Here is a 20216-nt window from a genome sequence, read left to right on the forward strand (position 1 = left end):
ATTATACCTTCTTTAGGGTATGAGACGGTTTAATTATTTTAAAGTTATTCATTAAGCATGGCACTTTTGTTGGTCATTCAGTATGCCTTCATTGAAATGAGAGTTTGAAACTCATGTTTTTCTGTTTGTCATCTTGTTTGCTTTCTCACAGGTAATCCTGGTGCAAGTAAACCCAGGTGAGGCCTTTACTATTCGACGAGAGGATGGTCAGTTTCAGTGTATCACAGGTAAGAAGAAGCGTTGATCCTTTTTAGTCTAAATTTTTATCTGTGTTGTCTAATATGGCATAACGTTCAGTTAAGTCAGTCTTAACTTTTTTTTTTTTTTTTTTTTAAACTCACTGGATGTTTTTCACCCATCTTTATTCATTAATGCATAGAGACAAAAAAAAACAAACATATTTTCTCAGTTCTCTGTTTTTTGCCTTTGAAAATTAGTTCATACAATGTCATCTGTTAATCTATTTTTGGAATACAATAGTTTCCCCAGCATTTTAAAAAGAGATAATTAGGTGTTGTTTGACTATGTGTTTTCTGCATAGATAACACGGCAACAGTAATAGATCAAGGTTTAATTAAGTTTCATCATCACCTCGTACATATGAATACATATAAAATGTTAAAGCTTCAAACTAATTCATTTGCAGCAGAAATCATCAACAGCTAATGAAAAATAAGGCACCTGCATGACTGACGCTCAACTGAAGAGCCTTTTCTGGCATTTGGTAGAGAAGGCGTGGCTGTCAGATAATCATATTAATCTTCACTTTGCATCACGTTTACAAAGAGAAAATGAAAGTTGAAATGTTTGCATTAACTTAGCCTTGAGAAAACTAGAGATCTAGAGGGGAGTAGGACAAAGGGAGATTAAGTTGAGCCTAAAGTCAAAGTTGGGCTGGTAAATCTGATCATTCTACTGGTATGTTCGTCATTTAAGTCACGGTGGTTGGTAGTGGTACATTTAACTGCTTCATATCTTAAAGCATGCATAATATTTTCCACCGTTACGTATGTAAATGGGGTGGAAAAATTACTATAGGAGGGGTTGTATTGAATTAAAGGGTTGCAGTAGTGTTAATAAAGTGCTTGATGAGTGCATTTTTTTTTCTCAGGATATGGTAATCTGATTAACACAGATTCTGTTCTTGTCAGTTATTTCCTTTATGTGGAGTCATTCAGCTTGGTTTTTTTCGCCTTGAAAGAGAGGAAGTTGGTGAGGATGCAGTGACGTATTTTTACTGAGTTAATAAGAGGCTTCAGCAGTCTGAGACTCTTGAATCAAATGGGTATCTTCCAAAGGTACCGTGGTTTAAGTATGAAGTTCTTTATTTTCTTCATCTGGACACTGTTTTCCTTGTCAATATGGCAGCAAGAGGGTAACATGAAGAATTAGATGCCTACTAAAAGTACAGTTAGTTTGGAAGGTATTCATTTGACTTGTCAAACTCAGACTGCTGAACGCTCCTATTATGTTTGCTGAACTTTAGAAGAGAGCTTTTTTTTTTTTTATTTAATCAAAGCCTTCAGACTTTGTCCCTCATCACTTGAATTACACATAAGGAAGAGATCTGTGACCATTGTAAACAGGAGCAGTGATTAAAGCAAGCAAAACCGGTTTTGTGCACACATACGATCACATGTACTGTTTTTAGAAGACTTGAGTGAGCCTATTGTTTAACACAACAAACTAACAAAAAAGACGTTAACAAAATGTGCATTATTTATACAAATCTAGCATGAGAAATGCTTGATTACGCTCAGTTAATATGTAATTTTGTTCTCTTTATATTCTTCTCCCTCATCTCATTAAAAATAAATTGTCCTGATGAATGGTGCATCTGTAATCTATATATCATAATGTAAAAGAAAAATATGGCATAATTACAGTGTTTAGTAGAGGACTTGGGGCAAAAGATGTTTGAGTAAGATGTGTTACTCATGCTTATTTGTCCTGATGGCATTTCCTTTTCCACAATTGTTGGTGATTACGCTGGCTTTGTGACAGCAACAATGAAGTCTAGCCCTAACATGTTGCTGACAGTGTGAAGGAGGGGGAAAAAGTGCCAGTGTAGTTGTAGGATGGAGCGTTGTGGTACCATAATTATAAATGATAAATTGTAGTTGCCTGGAGAAAACATTGATCTGAAAATGATTTGCTTTGTTTATGGCTTGGTACACGGGACATCCTGCCCTGTATTGACATTTCCTCAAGCTCATAGCCACTCTTGTGTTCTCTCTCTCCAATTGTGAATTTGATATGATAAGGAAAAAGATGTTAACATAGTGTGATTAATTTCTGATATCCTTTGTGACCCCATTAAAGGCATTCAGCATTGTAGGACACATTTAATGATTTCCATATAGACTGCTGCTTACTGTCTCATTGTGTCTGGGCCTTTTGTCTATACCATGTGGCATATAGAAATTTTTTTAGATGACATGCCCCAGGGATCTATAGTTAAATGACAAAGGAGTTATAGAAAGTGATACTGCCCAGCCAGGAAGCCATAATACAGTGTGCTCACAGCAGGGGCTCTTCCCCCTACTCCTCTCTTCTGAGTTCTCACACCAGTCCCCCATTATGAGCTTAGTAAACCTTCCTAATAGGGAGCAAGCATGCATAGTTTCCATCAGAGGAGAAACAAGGAGCTGAGAGGTGCCACATAGATCAGTGTGACTGCTACTAACTGGCCTGTCACAGGGTGCACTCATCTCTCTGTGACGTGAATAGAGGGATGACTCACCGCTTGCAGTGCAAGGAGGGAGGAAGAAGTGTATGTGTGTGTGTGTGTCTGTTTGTGCTTGCAGGCATGCATGCATGCATGCATGTATGTGCTGGTTGATTGGGTTGTTTTTTGTTTTGTTTTCCCCCTCCCTTGTTTGTTCAGAACAACCCATACAACACAACAATATCTCTATTCACTTAAGTGTTTAATGTGCACGTGTATGCTTCTATCTTTAACCCTGGTGTGTATGATGGTATCACAAAGCCAAAAGGATCTGGCTTACGCACTTTTTGCTTTATACGACATCATTTTGTGTATTCATATATTCACATATTTTTAGCAGCTTAATGTGCACAATTTCTGTGTGTTAGGGCATGGCAGCCAGGTTAATAGGAACGCACAGTCTTGTTAAATGGCGTTTATAGAAGGCGTTTGCCTTTTTGCTAAGTTGGAGGCGGGACCTGAGATGATAGAATCTAATTGGAGTGGTCATTTACTGTGCTGGTGTTGGGTAACTTTCTTGCCACAAGGAGAGTGGACATGCCCTCACAGTTTCAGGCCAGCACTCCCTAATTTGGCTTTCTCTTTGCCTACTTCTAGATGCCAAATCTAGACGTAGATGAAGAAAGCTGCATCACTGGAATCTGTAGCCACCTGATAAGCTTGGTGACAGATGAGGCAAGTCAGCTTCAGGACCACTTGGTTGATTAGATCCACTTCTTTATGTGATATAGCCTTGCGGTGATTCACCATCGCTTTGGATGATTCAGTCGGTGGTTTATGGCATAAAGCTCTGTCTAGTTCTACAGAGCTTATTGAACCTGATAGTGATTTGCCATTTTTCACAAAAAATCTGTCATTTTGGTATTGTGACAGGAAGCTAAAAATAGTGTGCACAGACCTTCATGTTACTGAGCAGACACACACCTTACTCAGTTTGATTATTCAGTCCTTCTGCTTACGTGTCCCTTATCTCTGCTGAGGCTGTCTCACAGCTATGAAACACTTCACTTCACTTCATTTCTGATGATCTGCAGGTGTCTTTAGTCTTTCTTTTTCCTTATTGAAGAAAGTTACATCTATCATATCCTGTGCCTTAAACTGTCTACTATCGTGTAGTCCGTTTTGAGACTGTTTTGATGACAATTTATGTTCAAGAAGTTCTACGAAGATAATTCCTATGATTTGAGTCTTTGGGATTGAGTTAATTTGATCCACTTCACTTGCAGTATCATCAATTTGAATTTTTTGAGCTTGTTAGTGCATACTAACCTTCAGAAAAACTGTTTCAGATACCCTAGTAACAGCATTAGACACTAGTGTAGATTACACTACACCCCCCCCCCCCCCCAACAACAGGAAAAAAAAAACATTAAATGAGAATTTCAAATATGGATTATACTTTTTCTGTCGCTGCTTAATTTCCCACCACCTCTTTAGGTGTAATTTATACTTCAGTGTTAAATCTATATGGAGTCTATGATGTAATCTACACTAGTGTCTAATGCTGTTGCTGAAATTTAAACTGGTGTCCCTGCACTTAGGCAGTTTGTCTCTTCAAATTAAAGCATTAAAGCTCCTCCTGTCTACCTGGAAAAATGGTGGCAGAAGAAGTGGCCACTGGAAATGTTTAGAATGAAACAATGGTAATGAATGAACCCATCGTAATTGGTGCAACATTGGTCCAACGTGAGTAGCTAAGCTGGTGGTACAGTCTACCAGCAACCAGTGGTCAGCCTATTATTTTAACTGGAAATAAACAGACATTTGGATGAATTGCATCATTTAAAATTAAAACCCATGTGAACAGCTGTAGTTGGACTTCTTTTCATACACAACACCCTCTCCCAAACCACAGCCATCACATATGGTTTACAGGATTGGGCTGCAAACATCAAACACATTAGCACTATTTTTATGCTCATCACCTCCCCCACCTAACTCCAAGGACATGTACACAAACATGTGGATGCAGACAGTTCATTCACAGCTTCTGCAGTGAGTAGCTCTAAGAATGACTGAGCTTGTGAGTCATTCTCCCGCTGCTGCGTTGATACCAAGGGAAAGGGAAAAGGGGTAAAGAGGATATGATTTTTTTTTTTTTGGGGGGGGGGCAACTTAACTATGTTCATAGCAATAAGATGGTTGTATGTCTCTTAAGCTGTTTTTGTGTTTGTAAAATGATCATATCAGACATCATAACTTTATGTCAGGAGGAGACTGGTTTTAAAGTGGAATCTTTATTTCCTGAACATAGTCAGATAATTCATTATTTACAAAAAAGTGCCCCCTGGAGTCATGGCCCCTCTCTTGTTCTGGTTTAGTCTGGCTTACAGCAGTATAAGCCTCTGATGTTCTGTAATAAGCACAAGCATGAAGGTTACTGACTCCCTCCCTTCCTGTAAACGTCATTCATACCGGTGGGGGCTGCAAGAATCACACAGATGCCTTAACATTTTTAGGATATTCAGATTAACTTAACAAATACCCAAGAAAATGTCTATTTTTTCTTAAAATGTTCAATTGTTTATCTCCTTTTTTTTCCTCCTCCTCTATCTGGATAGATTGGTGATGGTTGGATACTAGCAGGCATATTTTGGATCAGCACCGTGTCTGAGGATGGGTGTACACATGCAGGCTTTATAGTCTGATAATAAAATGTTGCGCTTGTTATAAATTACTGCCTTCTTAATTTGATGAAAGATATTTCCCGCCTAAAAGAAAAATGCTATATCATGCAAAAAAGGGAACCATTTGCCACAGTGTCATCACTAAAAATTCAGGTTGTGGTTTTAAGTTCTAATTATTACTTTTTGGGATTATTGACAGTTCAGTACTTCCTTTTCCCTTGCTTGGGTGTAATTATTATCCAGTGTCAGTAAATGTGCTTGCATTCCCTTGCCTACCCTAACTCTCCTCTTTATTTGCTGATAGAGACAATTTATTAGCTCTAATTAATCAAGCCCACTCCATCTTTATAGGACCACAGTTCATCGTGTTGCCAGTGAGAGCTCATTGAGAGCGCCCATGTGAAAATATGACTGTTGTTCCCTCTGAATGCTTTCCCGGATTTTTACACTTGTCTCTTAACCCTGACAGACTCTTATGTAGCTTATCTGCTTCTTTGTAGTCTTCAAATGTAATTGAGGGTTCATCGTACATCGGATTAAACCTGACAGTTTGCTTGTATTATAGCAAGCAAATTTTATAATCTATTATTTCAACACCACGTCTGCCAAGTTTTGTATTTTTGCAGCATGCACGTGAAGTTCCGCTTGACTGTTTTTGTTATTGAGCTCCATTTTAAGACAAGAGGAAACAGGTGGGTGCTCAAAGGGGCTCAGCTCATTTTTGTGTATGTGAACATGTATGTGGCCTTTTGAAAAGTCTTTAACTCCTAGAGGAATACTGATACTCTCTTTTTCTTAATGAGTTTTTCTTTTTTCTGTGGCAACTTCCTCTGGAAGGCTGGCACTCCATGGCCACGTCAGCACAACCAGTGCTTCGGTTGACTCAGGGGGAGGAGGGGGATGGGGATGTGGCCTTTTTTTTTTTTTTTTTTTTTCCTCTCCCCAAATAATCTGATCTTTGTCAGCACGCGTGCGTCAGTTTGATGTAAAAAGAGTGGGTGTCTCTGCTTTTCACATTGTGGACTCCTATCCTGCCTCTCTTACCTTGTACTTTCTAGCCCATGCACTCCAAGTTGGTAGACACAAAGCTTTTCATTCTGTGTGAACAACGTATAGCATGCTAATGAGATTAATCAGATTTCCTGTTCCTCAGCATCAGAGGCACTAACTAGAATTGCTTTCGGCAGTTGTTAGGCAGATGCGCTGCTTAGTACTGAGTGGCATAACAGATTTTTCTTAAAAGTGAGTAGAGTTCACAGTGCAGCCCTTGAACTCCTACTCAAATTATATTGTTAATCTAAAAATCTATGATGGCTGAGCCAGTGTGACTGGCTTCATTCAGACAAAGTCTCCTCATGTTACCTGAATTTTTGTCCTTGCACAGCCTGTGTTCTTAGGCAGGGAAATGACTCACTACCTGTTTGCCCTTTTGACTTCAGTATAAATGGCCTATCTTCTGTTTGTCTTATTCAAGAAAGTTTATTAGCAGGGAGCAGGTGCCCTGCAAAATCATAGGCTTACGTAGTTGGGTCTCCTGGAGGCTACTGTTGATGCATTTAGTCTTGGCTCGGTACACTGGGTCAGTGGGGTAAAATTCTTTGTAACCCTTGTAAAGCAAATAATACCAGAAAGGGGATGTGAATATGATGCAATTCTAAGCTGTCATACTACTTTTCTTTGTAAACTAATGCAAACGCCTCATGATCAGCTATAGATTAAAGTTAACATTTCTGTCTACCCATATGGATATTTACCTTCTCTTATCATGTATTCATGATTTTTCTCCCCTCACATTTCTCCCACAGCCTGTAGAATAATATACAAGCATAGAAATGATCACATTTACTTCCTTTCCTGATAGCAACAGCAAAATCACCAAAGCTGTGTAACATTCACACACTGATTGACCTACACAGATAAAGACTGCTGTGTCAGCTTCGATGGTGCAGCGTTACTTTTCTCACAAAACAAAGTTGCTCGACTGCCTCTCAAACATTACCCGCCTCTGTGTTGGGCTGCTGATTACAACTGTGAACTCTGGACCTGTTATTCTGTGTTGAGATTTTATCTGTTTACACTTAACTAAATGCTACTGCAGTCTAAACAACAACCTCACAGTTACTGTAATTTGGTGCCGAATGTATTAACGGCAATGCTTCTGTTATTTGGAAGTAATAGTGGTGGAAATATCCAAAACAGGTAGCTGGCAAACTGGCAGCTGTTCCTATTTGTGCTCGTACTTGCTGTTAATCTTCCTTGAGACCTGGAGGCTGGACTTAGTGCTGAAGGAGGGCAGTGCTAAGTGTTAGCGGGAGTGTGGCAGGCTATAGTCCTAGACGCGTTAGAATTAGAATAGCTTTCACCTCTTATTACTCTTTTGACAAAATGAGTGAAAATGCTTAATCAAGCAATCTCTTTTGCTCTCCTCCATGACATATGGCATTGGGGGGGTTTGTCTTTGGTCTGTAAGAAGAGAAATGTGTGACTGTGCAAACTTGGCTGAGAGGTCTCTTTCTTTCTCCAAGGCTTTTTGCTGAGCTGTCTCTTCTCTGAGCTGAGCTAAGCCGTTGAACTGCCCCCCACAACAGAGCAGGAAACTTTGCTCCTCAGCACTTTTGGAAAGTGGTTTTCTTGCATTTGCCAGGATTTTTAAAAATGTGTTTTGGGCCTTTTTTCTCATAGGTATTAAGAAAATACTTATTGAAAATGCATCTGGTTTAGAAAAACAAATCATATACAGGGATATTCCTCTTACAGAGGTGCAGCTTTAGTTAAAACTGCCTGTGCATGGGAATTATAAGTAGCTGAATGTGAGAAGTTTTTCTGACTTAGATTTAAGTAAAGTGTGTTTATTATTTCTATAGAAGTTTAAAGGTAAATGGCCGCATTGTTGACTTTACTTATTGAGTGCCGTCTTCTGTAAATAAAGCCCTGACCCTTCAGCTAAAAAATGTAAATTGGGGCTCTGGCTTAGTTTTGGATCACTCATTCATTGCTGCGTGGCATGTTGGAAATGTGCTACATTTGTGGATTGTGGTTCTGGTTTGCCATAGCTGTTGGGCTTGTATTAAACTTAAGCCCCGTGTATGACAGTGTTTATCCTGAGGGAAGGTGTTTGATCTTGCGCCTTTCTAACTTTCGTAGGTCCTGCTCAGGTTCCCATGATGTCTCCAAATGGTTCAGTGCCTCCAATCTATGTGCCTCCTGGATACATTTCACAGGTAGCCATTCATGCGCTATTTCCGTCCCAGTGTTTCTGATTGGCATCTTATCATTCTGAGAGTAGCTTTGATATCTGCTTTCAATGCTATTGTTTTTTCCCCCTTAGATCATAGAAGAGAACGGAGTGCGGCGGGTTCTGGTTTTACCTCAGCAACCAGAGTTCCACCCAGGGGGGCACTCCCCTCTCCACCATCCTCCTCCACCACCCCATGCCCACCTACCTGCCTTCATCCCACACCCTGCCATGATGCCCCCTCCACATCACCTGTATACAGGCATGGCAGGGGGCGTGGGCGACATGAGCTCCCAGTACATCTCTCAGTACCATCCAGCTCATATTTACCCGGAGCAGGGTGAGTTGGACTCAGGAGTCCCTGGATATACTGTTATACTTGTTGTGTTGTTTTGTTTTGTTTTGTATTTGTTCTCAGCACTTTATTTGGATAGGCTGGTTACACACTAATGGCATGAGTCAAGTCTTACTCTTTTAGTTGCTTAATCTAAGAGAATTACTTCACTATCATCATGTGCATTTGCATGTCCATCTTATAAGAATAATGTGTTTGTGCCACAGTCTCTACAGATTCTCACTCCCAACATGGACGTCCGTCGTTGGTTCACAGAGATGACAGAACTAACAAAACACATGAACGTCTGCAGAAGAAACTGAAGGAACGTCAAGGAGGAGGGCAGATGAAGGACAGCCCTCCCTCGTCACCACAGAAGTCCTGCAACAGTCCCCCAACGGTGGACATTCATAACGGTATTGGAGGGAAAGGGCTGGAGGCAGAGCAGGGGCAACTTAGGCACACAGTGTCCTCTCCTGACAAGCAGACAGGCAAGCGAAAAATTGGAGAGTCAGCAGGTAAGAGTATTAAAGGGTGGAGGTTTATCATGAGTTTTAGTTTTGCGTTTTAGCATGGTATTTGGGAAAACAACAGCTGGGCAAAGGTGATACTATTTAATCAGTCACGTTTTAATGTGCAGGAAGAATAGTTTCACATTGTGACCTGATGGAGATTGCTACAATGTAGAAACAATCCACTACTAATAATGAAGCATTTAAAAAATCGTTACAATATTTTTCAAGATCCAGTTAGAGAATTATTTTCACAGCTTAGAAATATCTGAATTCCTCACTTGATAGTTTTCATTAAGTCTTTAAAGCTTAAGGGTAGTAACTAACAGAAGGTTGATCTGTAATCATTAATTTAAAAGAAGTTTGACATTTACAGAGTGATTTTGGTAGTACTGACACATCCTGTTTGTTCAGCATGTAAAAACAGTAGCTATTATTAAAGTATTTTAATAAATTGATTTACTTTTTTCTCTTCTTTCCTCAGTACTTGACAAGGAGGCGCAGGCCCTACAAGCACTGTTGAGCACCATCAATAAACCAGAGGTTGGTGTTTACTTCTTTCTTTTTTTAATCTAATTAATGCAGTTTGCATGAATTTATGTGATTCCGTTAACAAAAAATGAAACTGTAATGATGCTACTATGTTGCATCATTAAACATTCTATTAACAACCTCGATGAATTCTTACTTAGCATCTTGCTAATGGAGTCAGACCTGCTGACTACCATCCATGTGGGGATTTTTATTCCCAATTGTGCCGCAGCATTTATACAAGTACTGAAAGGTTTGGATTTGCTCTGGGTTAAACACATTTTTCCCCTGGCTTTCACATAGTTAGATTCTATACATGAGAAAGCCATTTGTTTTGCACCAAAATACATGATTAAATGTTATAGTTGCAAAATTATCTGATTGAAATATTCATACTAGATACATTTTATCCTTTGAAATTGCTATTTTAAAATGGTGTTGGGTTCTCAGCTGCCCAGCAGCTTTGTAGATAAATGAAGACGAGAATGGCTGTTCAATAGCAGCTGGGTCAGAAATAGTAGAACTGCAAATAGAATTTGCTTGACCTTATAAGATAAGATTTGTCACCGTTGGTACCGTCTGAGCTCCTTGTAAAAGTAGCAAAAACAACTCTGTTGGAAATATAATAGATAAAGTTAACAGAATACTGGGGAAGTTCAGCTCTTTGCTGCCATACTGGTCTGTTACTCAACAGAGAGTCAAACTGCGGGAAGGAAAAAGACTAAGGTGGGCCTGCAGGGCAGAGGGGAGGAGGTACCGACTTGACCTGATTGAGTTCTTCCACATATGAATCCCCCCTGCCCCCCCTGCAGAGTAGCTCAACCTATTTTTAAATCTTCTCCAAACAGAATGGAAAAAAAAATCTTAGGGTTGCACAGCTCATCCCTGCCAGAAGCTGAAAACCTTTTTCCCAATGCACTGTCAGTTTGCATATTTTGATCCCACACTCTTTTCCACTACCAAGCAATATGTTTGTTTTGGAAAATGCAAGCATAAGAAATGCTTATGTTTTTAAGACTTCTAAGCAGGGCTGTTTACCAGCCATAACCAGTTTTGGTTCTGAGTTTTAAGGGTTGTAGGAAATTATTAATTTGACAGTATTTTAAGAGTCTGCAGATACTCTGAAGAAGGAATAACTTGATACTCATCCAATGTATTTTCTTGTGATAGGTGTCAGACATCGAGGCCAGGGGAGCAACAGTGAGCTGGAGTGCGCCCACCAAGCCAGAAAGTGAGAATGACAGCAAGGAGGATGACCCCAGCTTCTCAGAGCCTCTCTGCTATGATGTCTCCATCTCAATTAGTGGTAAAGATGGGAAGTACCAGAGCATGCACTGGTGAGTATAAGAAACATCCACAAGTTTTAACACCAGTTGTCATGACAAATTAAGCATAGACTATGTCCTTATCAAACTCTAAAGGTGTTTTTTCATTTTCCTTTAATGCAGTGGGGAAGAACTAAGTGCAACTTTAGAACTCCTTCGACCAGCAACAGACTATCATGTCAGGTTGGTGCAACACTCCACCACCTCTTATTTCAAATCGAGATTTAGTACTCCTAGGAATAATGTATAAACATGTTTTTTTTGTTGTTGTTGTTGTTTGTGTCGTCGTCCCCCCAGGGTCCAGGCGATGTGTAGCGGTTTACAGGGAAACCCATCAGAGGCTGTGAGCTTCACCACTTTAAGCTGTGAGCCAGATCCTCCCAATCCTCCCAAGAAGATCAGTGGGACCAAGAATTATATTTTACTTCAGTGGAAGGTAAAAGAAAAGACTGCCTGATGAAGCCACAGTTTTAAAGCTGGACATTAAGAAGCAGCAAGAATGTATGAGATTAAAAAAAAGAAAGAAAAAAAAAAAAAAGATGACTAAATATTGAAACTATGATTTCTTTTGTGTTCAAGAATGATAGTAGGTGATAGTAATAAACGATGTACACATATTTGCCCCTTGAGGCGGAATAATGACCAAAAGTTAAGATCCCCGCACTTTCTATGATTACCTGATAATTATAATGACCTTCCCTTCACAATTGTTACCATACCCCCATCAGTGTTGTACGACTTCTGTGTTTTCATTCAAACTGTTCTATGGTGAGGATTAATGCTAGTGGTTGCACAGACTACTAGCTAGTTGAAATATTAAAAACCTGTTTTTTTGTTTGCTTTTTTTATCTACAGGCTCCATGTGACAATGGTTCCAAAATTCAAAACTACATACTCCAGTGGGATGAGGTAATTTTTTTTTTTTATCTCTAAAGAATTGATATTTGTGTTCAACTAGTATTCCAGTTTCTTAAGTTAAACACTTTGTTCTTTAAAGGGGAATGGCACTGGTGCTTATGAACAGTGCTACTATGGACCTCAGAAGCAGTACAAAGTGACCAAGCTTTCTCCAGCTTCACGATACTCTTTCCGCCTTGCAGCCAAAAATGACATGGGTACAAGGTAGGTGCATTAACGTCCTATTATCTCCTGAATGGCACCCTCCCTATTGTCCGTTATTATATTGCTGTTTCTTCCATCCACTGTCTTCATCTATGTGTGTCTCTCACTGTGTTTCTTCTGTCTCTCTCTCCCATTCTTTCCCATCCACCATCTCTCTCTGCCCTCCCCAGCGAGTTCAGTGAAGTGGTGGACCTGTTCACCTCATGCAGTGTGCCATTGCCACCCTTCCCTCCAGAGCTGGAGATGGCGGGGGTGACCTGGCTGTGTCTGAAGTGGCAGAGGCCTGCTAGCTCTCCAAAGGAGGATGACATCTTTTATACTTTGGAAATGGAGGAGGAAGGCTCGGTATGTCTCCTGCGTAAACCTAAAATCATCTGATCATGTGAGATTGTAGCTCATGTATGAAACAGCAGTGTATGCAGACACTGTTTTCTGTAAAATATGTTTTTCCCATCCACGTGAAGTGCCTCCCGCTAATGCATACAGGCATCTCTTAGACTGCTGTGTTTCCAGTTGTGTTGCCATCTTGAGTTTGTGAAAGAGTATAAAATATGTACATTTTCCACATTTTGTTGCGCTTAGAATTACCTTAATTCTTTGTCCATTGTGTCCTACTTCTGTTGGTGTTCCTAAGATTCGTTCTTTGCCTAATTGAAATAAATTAATATTAAACAGATGTAACAGTCTGTATTAGGTCTCACAGTTGATGATGTCAGAGTTGGAAACTAAGCAGTGAGGTCAAAAAAACATGCCCATAGACTTGCAAGAAAGGGTTGACTCAATCCACGGATGTAGGAAAGGATACAAGAACATTTAAACAGTGTTAAGTACTCGAGAGTAGGTTGTCTCCATTGAAGGTGGTTTCTCATGCCTTTTAAAAATAATGGTAAGTCCATCCTTAATCCTTAATCACAAGAGTCACAGCTACCGGTTAAAGGTTTAAAGAAAACTTGGAGCAAGAGGGCTTGGTAAGACAGGTAACACAGAAGCCAATTGATTTTCTTTCTTTTTTTTTTTTTTTCTTTTTTTTTTTTCTAGGTTAAAAAGTTGACATTTTTGTAGTTTTGTTGCTTTTGCCTGCCCCTCAAAACGTAGTAGGTGGCGCGAACCAGACGAAAGCTTCCATAATCCCTGCAGCTATTGCTCCTGCAGACCACTTTGCTTTCTGTGCTACAGTGGTTGTCTTGAAAGCCATTGCTCACCTGGTTGTTTTCCTCCTCCCTTTGTCATTTGTCTTTGTCTCAGGGATATGGCTTCCAGACAAGCTACAACGGTGACGAACTCTCCTTCACCATTAGGAATCTCCACAGGAGCACCAAGTACAAGTTTAGGGTAAGGGAGCCCAAAGACTGACTTTGGTCCTTTTGGTTGTACTTTAATTTGAAATAAATGAAATCATATCTTTTAAATGAAAATATTAAAAGACTGCAGATCATAAATGTAGAACTTCTGAAATTTATGCTCAGGGATGCAGGGAAGCATTCCTGTCCAACAATTTGGAAAAATGTTGAGGTTAACAAATTCTGAATGAGCATATATTTATTTGTTTATTTATTCATTCATTTATTTATTTATTTTTAAAGCTTCAATATTTGATGTTGTCTTGGGAATTATTTGCTTATTATTATTATTATTATTATTATTATTATTATTATCGAGTGTCCCAATGATTTTGAGAACAAGGTTGTGGAGTGTGTATGGAGAGGAACAGCTTTTAGGCGGGGAAGTTGCTGATTTCAGTGTTGACCCTGTGAGTCATCTGTTTTGCAAGATTCTGCTAGCAAAGCGGTGGGCAGCTGACAACATCAACAGGAAGAGCCACTGAGAAGCTAGTTGAGCAAAGTGTTTGAGCCACACAAGTTTTTTGGGCCGGCAGTAATGTTAGAACCTTTGGACAAATAGTTGCCTGTGTCTTCTTCCCTATATATTTTTCTCTTTCACACATTCACACATTCCCAGTCTTTCCCATTCTCCCCAACATTATTAGTCTCCTATTTAATTTTTGAATGTTTACTAAAGAGTTTTGAGCTCAAAGATTAATAATTGGTTGAAATTAAACTGAAGATGTGACGCCTGCTTGAGATGTATGATCCATATCTTTATATAAAATAGTGTGTGTTCAATAAATCTGTAAGATTAGCTTTTCTAAATATTTGTAGCGTATTAGACATCTTAAATGAGTTTTGTCTAAAACACAGTTCCATATCCTGTAAACATTGTTTTAGTATTGATTACAGCAATTTGTAAATGTTCTAAACGAAAATGCTGTTTAGCCTTGTTTGAGCAGGCCTGAAAGATACAGATCCCACTTTTAAGAGGTTTACTGTGCCCTGTTAAACTAAACATTTCACAGAGATGGCATCACCTCAGCTGTGACGTTAGTGAGTTCTTAGCTCAAATCCATCTTTAAAAATATCATTTTTGCCCAGCATTTTCACCGCAGACATCCAGACGTTCAGACGTATAAACACCTGCCCAATTTCCCCAAACTATCTTTGTGGTTGTTTCTACTACACTGGTTGTCCTCAGAAGGAAGTGGTGGGTTTCTGGTTTTGGTGCTAGAGGCAGCAGTGCTGATTGACAAAACATATAGAAGACATTCTTTTAATTCAGGTGAACTGCTTTTGTGGTATTTCCAATAAAAAAGTTTATTACATAAGTTCCTCCATACGACTGTATTTAACAAGTGTGTCATATTCAGTTTAGCTAAGTAGCTGTACTCCTAAACTGCAGTTGCACTAGATCACAGATGTTCAGTGTGTCTCCCCTCTCATAATAACTGTTATTTTTCTGCAGCAAGTGACAGTAACAGGTGCTATTTTTCTGCCCTGTATTTCAAGAGCAAGAAATCCCAATTAATTAATAGACTGGTAATAAAATTTATAAGCTTTACTCACATGTCCATACGAATCCACACCACAGCATTGCTAAGCATGAAACTGTCAGAAAAGTATCACATAAACAAGCCGCCATATGGCTAAATGATAGAAATATTCATTAGCCAGAAATCCTCACTCCCTCATTTCCAATTTTCCAGCTGCACATTGCGAAGGCAGGCTATGCACTGTGCAGGTTTGTTTGGTACAATACGTGGATGAACGCTGCTCAGCGTGCTCACAGAGATTTCGATATTATAGCCGAAACGGCAGAGAAATGCAAATCCCAATAAAGCTTATTGTCTCATTTCATGATTGCCTTTTGAATTGACAAAAATAAAACCTGTTTAGACACCACAAGCTTTGCAGAGTCATCTCTTTCATAATGTGCTATTTGCCTGAGGCCATTTTAGTTGCAGGCATACTGTTTACTTTGTCTCATGGATCTGGTTGGTGGTTATTATCAGGGAAAAATAATGATCTTTATACACTTGGTCTCATTTACTACATAGGGGGAAAAATTATTCATTTCCTGATAGTTTATTATTTATTTATTTGTGCATTTCTGCACCTCCTCCAGGTGGCGGCATACAACTCAGAGGGCAAGAGCAACCCTAGCCAGGTGGTCGAGTTCATCACAAAACCAGATATACCTGGCTGTCCCTTCAAGCCTGTCATCAGAGGAAGAGTCCTGCCCAACAGCTTCAAAATGGCCTGGGGTAAGTTTTCTACTAGTTGCCCTTTTGACTTATTAAAACCTTTCACTCTTCATGTAGTTGACAGCCTGGCAAGTCCAGTTTGTAAGTTCATTTTTCTGACTGAGCTCTGCCTGGACCTATGTGACGGATGACATCCCAGGCTGTCTGTACTATAGATGATTGACAATTCTCTTCTCTTCAGACATAAGCATGAATCCTTCATACACACACCTCACTGGACAAACACATCCATCACCGCTGTACGTGTCTGTGCTTCCAGATTTCAAAATCCCATTTAAAAAACATGTCTGCAGTTGTGAAGATATTTTCAAATGTTTCTGTGCACTAAAACGAGTTTCAGAAGAAATAACAAGGCAACATCCTTGGCCAATCATGCTTTATCTGAGATTATTCTAATGGCGAAATCAGAAATCAAATTTCGTAGATTCATAGCACACTTTTAAAATGAATTAATATATTTCAGGTGGATAAGTAGTCAACCCTTTTAGGGACATAATGATTTATATAGAAAAATAATTATTTTAATTATGTGCTTGTGTTAAAATTTAGAACCCCCTAAAGATGATGGTGGCTCAGAAATCACTAAGTATGTTGTGGAGCTTTCTGAAGGCACAAGTGGTAAGTTCCTCATGGTGACAGTAATAATTTACATAATTTAATAATACATGATTTCATTTATTGAAATAATTTTAATGTAATTAAAATGGTCTGTGCGTGTGTGTTTTTTGTTATGTTTTTTCTTAGGCTCACCGTGGGGGCAGGTGTACTCGGGGCCAGCTCTGGAACATGTGTGTGAGGGCTTGAAGCCCGGCTGCTCCTACCAGACGCGAGTTTACTGCATGAGCGAGGGGGGGCAGAGCCCGGTGAGTCATTCCACGTCAGTACACGTGTGCACATGGTTGCGCACATAGCCTTGTGTTTCACCACAGGAATTCAGAGTTTGATGCATCAGTTACATATTTATTTGATTGCAGGGAGAAAAGGGAGGGTAAGGTATGGCTGTTGTTTTTTGGGCGTTTTTTGTTTTGTTATGCTTTTTTTGTTTGTTTTTTAAATGATTTGCATACACGTGGACTGAGATTACTGTTAGAAACATTAGAAAATGTAACAGACATTTATTTATCTTATAAAAACTTTCAGAATCACACTAGGTGTTAGCCCCTTTTCCTGTTGTTGTTATTGTTATTATTATTATTATTATTTTGGTTATGAATGATGCATTTCTGAGATATTATTCAAAGTGTTGTGAGTAAGCAGACAGTGATGATTTGATTAATTTGACACAAATGATTCTAGATATGCAATCTATTTATGGCAAGTTTTAATAGGAAATTGTCATTCAGTCAGTTGCTTATGTTGGATATTAGACTGTTTCCTGGTGTGTAAGTACAAGACAAAGCCTGCTAATCGATTAACCCTCCCTGCATGTGTCAGAGAATGTTTTTCTTAATTAGTTCAGTTCACAGACGCTCTTCATTAATTTCTTCATCAGTTGTTTGTGCATGCATTTATTCAAGATGGAGCTGGTAAAGAAACATGAGTCATGGTGGCGAATTCCTGCTTTTTGGTGCAGCACAATGTGACATAACACTCACATGGGCTTTTTTTTTTGTCTTTTGTCACAGAAGTTGAGTGTATAATTCACTTGTGAGGCAGTATGTCTAACTTTACCCATAAAGACAGCGTATTTTTCTGTATGCTCGTGTCCTTTGATCGATGCATTCACACTCGTCTCCTCTCCGGACTGCTGTAGCCTGAGTCGGTCTGATAAGCCGGTGAAAATGACAATCTGTGCCCTGTGTGTTTTGTAAGAGGAGAGAGTCAAGAGTGTGAAATTGTTAATTTCTGTGGGTCTTAATTGGTGTGTTGTCTTTACTTGCAAGCTGTCAGAGACCCTGCAGGTCCAGACTCCCGCAGTGCCCCCGGGGCAATGCCAGCCCCCTCGGTTGGTGGGCAAGCCCAAAGCCAGGGAGGTGCAACTGCGCTGGGGTGAGTCATTCCTCTCCAACTTAGATCTGTGTGGGATGCATCTCTGGCTTCTGTTGATGCATTTATTTGTCTTGTGACAAACCTCAAAGCACTAATCTTTGATTGTACAGTTACTATTATTTTGCTGTTTGTGCATTTTAGCTTTGTTTATACACTGTTATTTTTCTTGGACAGTGCTTCTTTTTTTTCTCCCAAAGTGTATTGATCTTTATAAATACTTGTTTGTACAAATTTCCTAGGTGTCCCTCAGGTAGACGGAGGAAGCCCGGTCTCTTGCTACAGTATAGAAATGAGCGGGCCACAGTCTGAGGAAAGCAAAGAGGTTTACCAGGGTCCAGAGCTGGACTGCTCTGTAGGAGGGTTAATGCCTGGCAAAACCTATAGTTTCCGGCTCAAGGCAGCAAACAAGGCTGGGGTGAGAGACAATTAATACTGAATAACACTGCAAGGGATTTAATTATTTTTTTCCAGTGTGCTTTGAACAGTCTCAATAAATACATTTTAGAAGTGTAATTTGGAAATTTCTGGTTATATAAACTAGTTTTGTTCTTTTCATGTGAAAAGTTTGGCCCTCTTTCGGAGCGCTTTGAGGTTACGACTGGCCCCGGGGCCCCTGAGCAGTGCAAAGCTCCCTCCACCACATGCAAGTCCTCCAGCTGTGTTGTTGTGAGCTGGGAGGTAAGACTGGCTGCCCCAAGTAATGTGTTGAAAATTGAGTGTCGTATGCATCATCCTCATTCATTTCTTGTTTGGGATCTAGGCCCCTCCTTGTAATGGAGCTCCGGTGACAGAGTTTCGTCTGGAGTGGGGAGCAGCTGAGGGTAGCATGCAGATTTGTTATAGTGGACCAGGCCTCAGTCATGAAATGAAAGGCCTACTGCCTGCAACCAACTACTTCTGCCGGGTGCAAGTAAGTGCTTCATTATTTACAATTTTATTTCTCGATTTCTAGCCCCCCTTTTTTTCAGTCTTCACCATGGTTAAAATAAAAGTCTAAAGCAGAATTATACATCATCTTTCACTATATAAAGACTATTATGCTATCTTATGACCTTATTTAAGTGTGATATAGTCTCTGAGAATCTCATAATAATCCGAAGGACTCCCAGTAAAATGAATAATTTTAACTTTAATTTAATTTGAGAACATAAAACTGACTTGGCCAGCAGAGTAGGAAATAACTGAAACAGTTCTGCATCAGTTCTTATCCTTTGAGACACCACTTTCTGCCGGAGTGGAATAGTTCTTTTCAGTTTTTTTGGTTTTCTTTTTAATGTCAGTACTTGTAATAATTTCTGCAGCGTTACTAAATGTCATCATTTGAGGTTTTCTCCAATTTTGGGGATGTTATCATTTGGATAGATTGGTTAATTTTTAGCATATTCTTGACTGAAGAGTAAAATTGTTTACGTTTACATTGGAACTCCATCTTGTGGTCAAACGTAAATGCTGCACAGGTGTTCTTCCACACCACAAGTGGTACTTGATATCAACTTCTTGGGCGCACTCTTGTTTCTTGTTAATAGGCTGTGAACGTGGCTGGTGTGGGTCCCTTCAGCGAGGCAGTGTTTTGCCTGACGCCCTGCACTGTGCCTGCTGCTGTCAGCAACATATACGTGCTCAAAGAGTCTGAGCTGCGAAGTTACGATACTCCGGTGGATGCGGATGAAGAGGAGGAGAGTGAGTCCCGGCCACAGCCGGTCTACTCTCCGTCCACCTGCCTGGGTATTTGCTGGGACCCTCCATGTGATCACGGCTCTGAGATCAATTCCTACCTGATTGACATCGGAGAGCGACAACCTATTGTTGTTGGTCCGGTCACCAAACACGTCATCCAAAATCTACAGCCTGACACCAGCTACAGGTTGGTGCAAGTTTTAAAGGTAGCATCGTAATTATGCTACACCACTAAGAACCTTCCAGATGTAACGCAGAAAGAGCAGTTTTTAAATTATGTCTCAGTGCTCATGCGGAATAACATGTGATACAAATTGGACACGCCACGCTTTTAGATTCACTTGGTCTGTGATGCTTTTTTCCAAAAGATGTCAAAGGGGACAACTTGGGCAGATGTAATTGGTTACATCTGTAAACCTTGTCTATTGTGAAGAGGGCTGGCAACTGTTTAGAAAGCAGTTGGGTTCCAGACAAGACATCAAACGTTTTTTTGTTGGCTGGATATTTGAATGTGTTTTATTATTCTAAACGAGACAGAAAT

The 20216-nt window shown here is 39.8% G+C and overlaps 1 protein-coding gene across 5 annotated transcripts in view; it reads left to right on the plus strand.

Moving 5' to 3' along the window:
• The window catches only part of fndc3a (fibronectin type III domain containing 3A), a 46037-nt gene that overhangs the window by 19742 nt on the left and 6079 nt on the right, over nucleotides 1-20216 (plus strand). For 4 of the 5 annotated variants that reach the window (XM_085131398.1, XM_085131399.1, XM_085131401.1 and 1 more), the window contains 20 exons: nucleotides 152-227; nucleotides 8500-8576; nucleotides 8684-8930; nucleotides 9152-9442; nucleotides 9921-9979; nucleotides 11138-11304; nucleotides 11416-11475; nucleotides 11590-11728; nucleotides 12148-12201; nucleotides 12290-12414; nucleotides 12585-12759; nucleotides 13660-13746; nucleotides 15871-16009; nucleotides 16559-16627; nucleotides 16754-16872; nucleotides 17893-17998; nucleotides 18238-18413; nucleotides 18563-18676; nucleotides 18759-18908; nucleotides 19525-19862. In XM_085131398.1, coding sequence (XP_084987524.1) covers nucleotides 152-227; nucleotides 8500-8576; nucleotides 8684-8930; nucleotides 9152-9442; nucleotides 9921-9979; nucleotides 11138-11304; nucleotides 11416-11475; nucleotides 11590-11728; nucleotides 12148-12201; nucleotides 12290-12414; nucleotides 12585-12759; nucleotides 13660-13746; nucleotides 15871-16009; nucleotides 16559-16627; nucleotides 16754-16872; nucleotides 17893-17998; nucleotides 18238-18413; nucleotides 18563-18676; nucleotides 18759-18908; nucleotides 19525-19862 — 2768 coding nt within the window. The remainder of the gene's footprint in view (nucleotides 1-151; nucleotides 228-8499; nucleotides 8577-8683; nucleotides 8931-9151; nucleotides 9443-9920; nucleotides 9980-11137; nucleotides 11305-11415; nucleotides 11476-11589; nucleotides 11729-12147; nucleotides 12202-12289; nucleotides 12415-12584; nucleotides 12760-13659; nucleotides 13747-15870; nucleotides 16010-16558; nucleotides 16628-16753; nucleotides 16873-17892; nucleotides 17999-18237; nucleotides 18414-18562; nucleotides 18677-18758; nucleotides 18909-19524; nucleotides 19863-20216) is intronic. The other variant, XM_085131400.1, reaches the window with a different exon arrangement.

The sequence above is a fragment of the Neolamprologus multifasciatus genome, chromosome 14 (assembly GCF_963576455.1).
Source record: "Neolamprologus multifasciatus chromosome 14, fNeoMul1.2, whole genome shotgun sequence".
NCBI lineage: Eukaryota > Metazoa > Chordata > Actinopteri > Cichliformes > Cichlidae > Neolamprologus > Neolamprologus multifasciatus.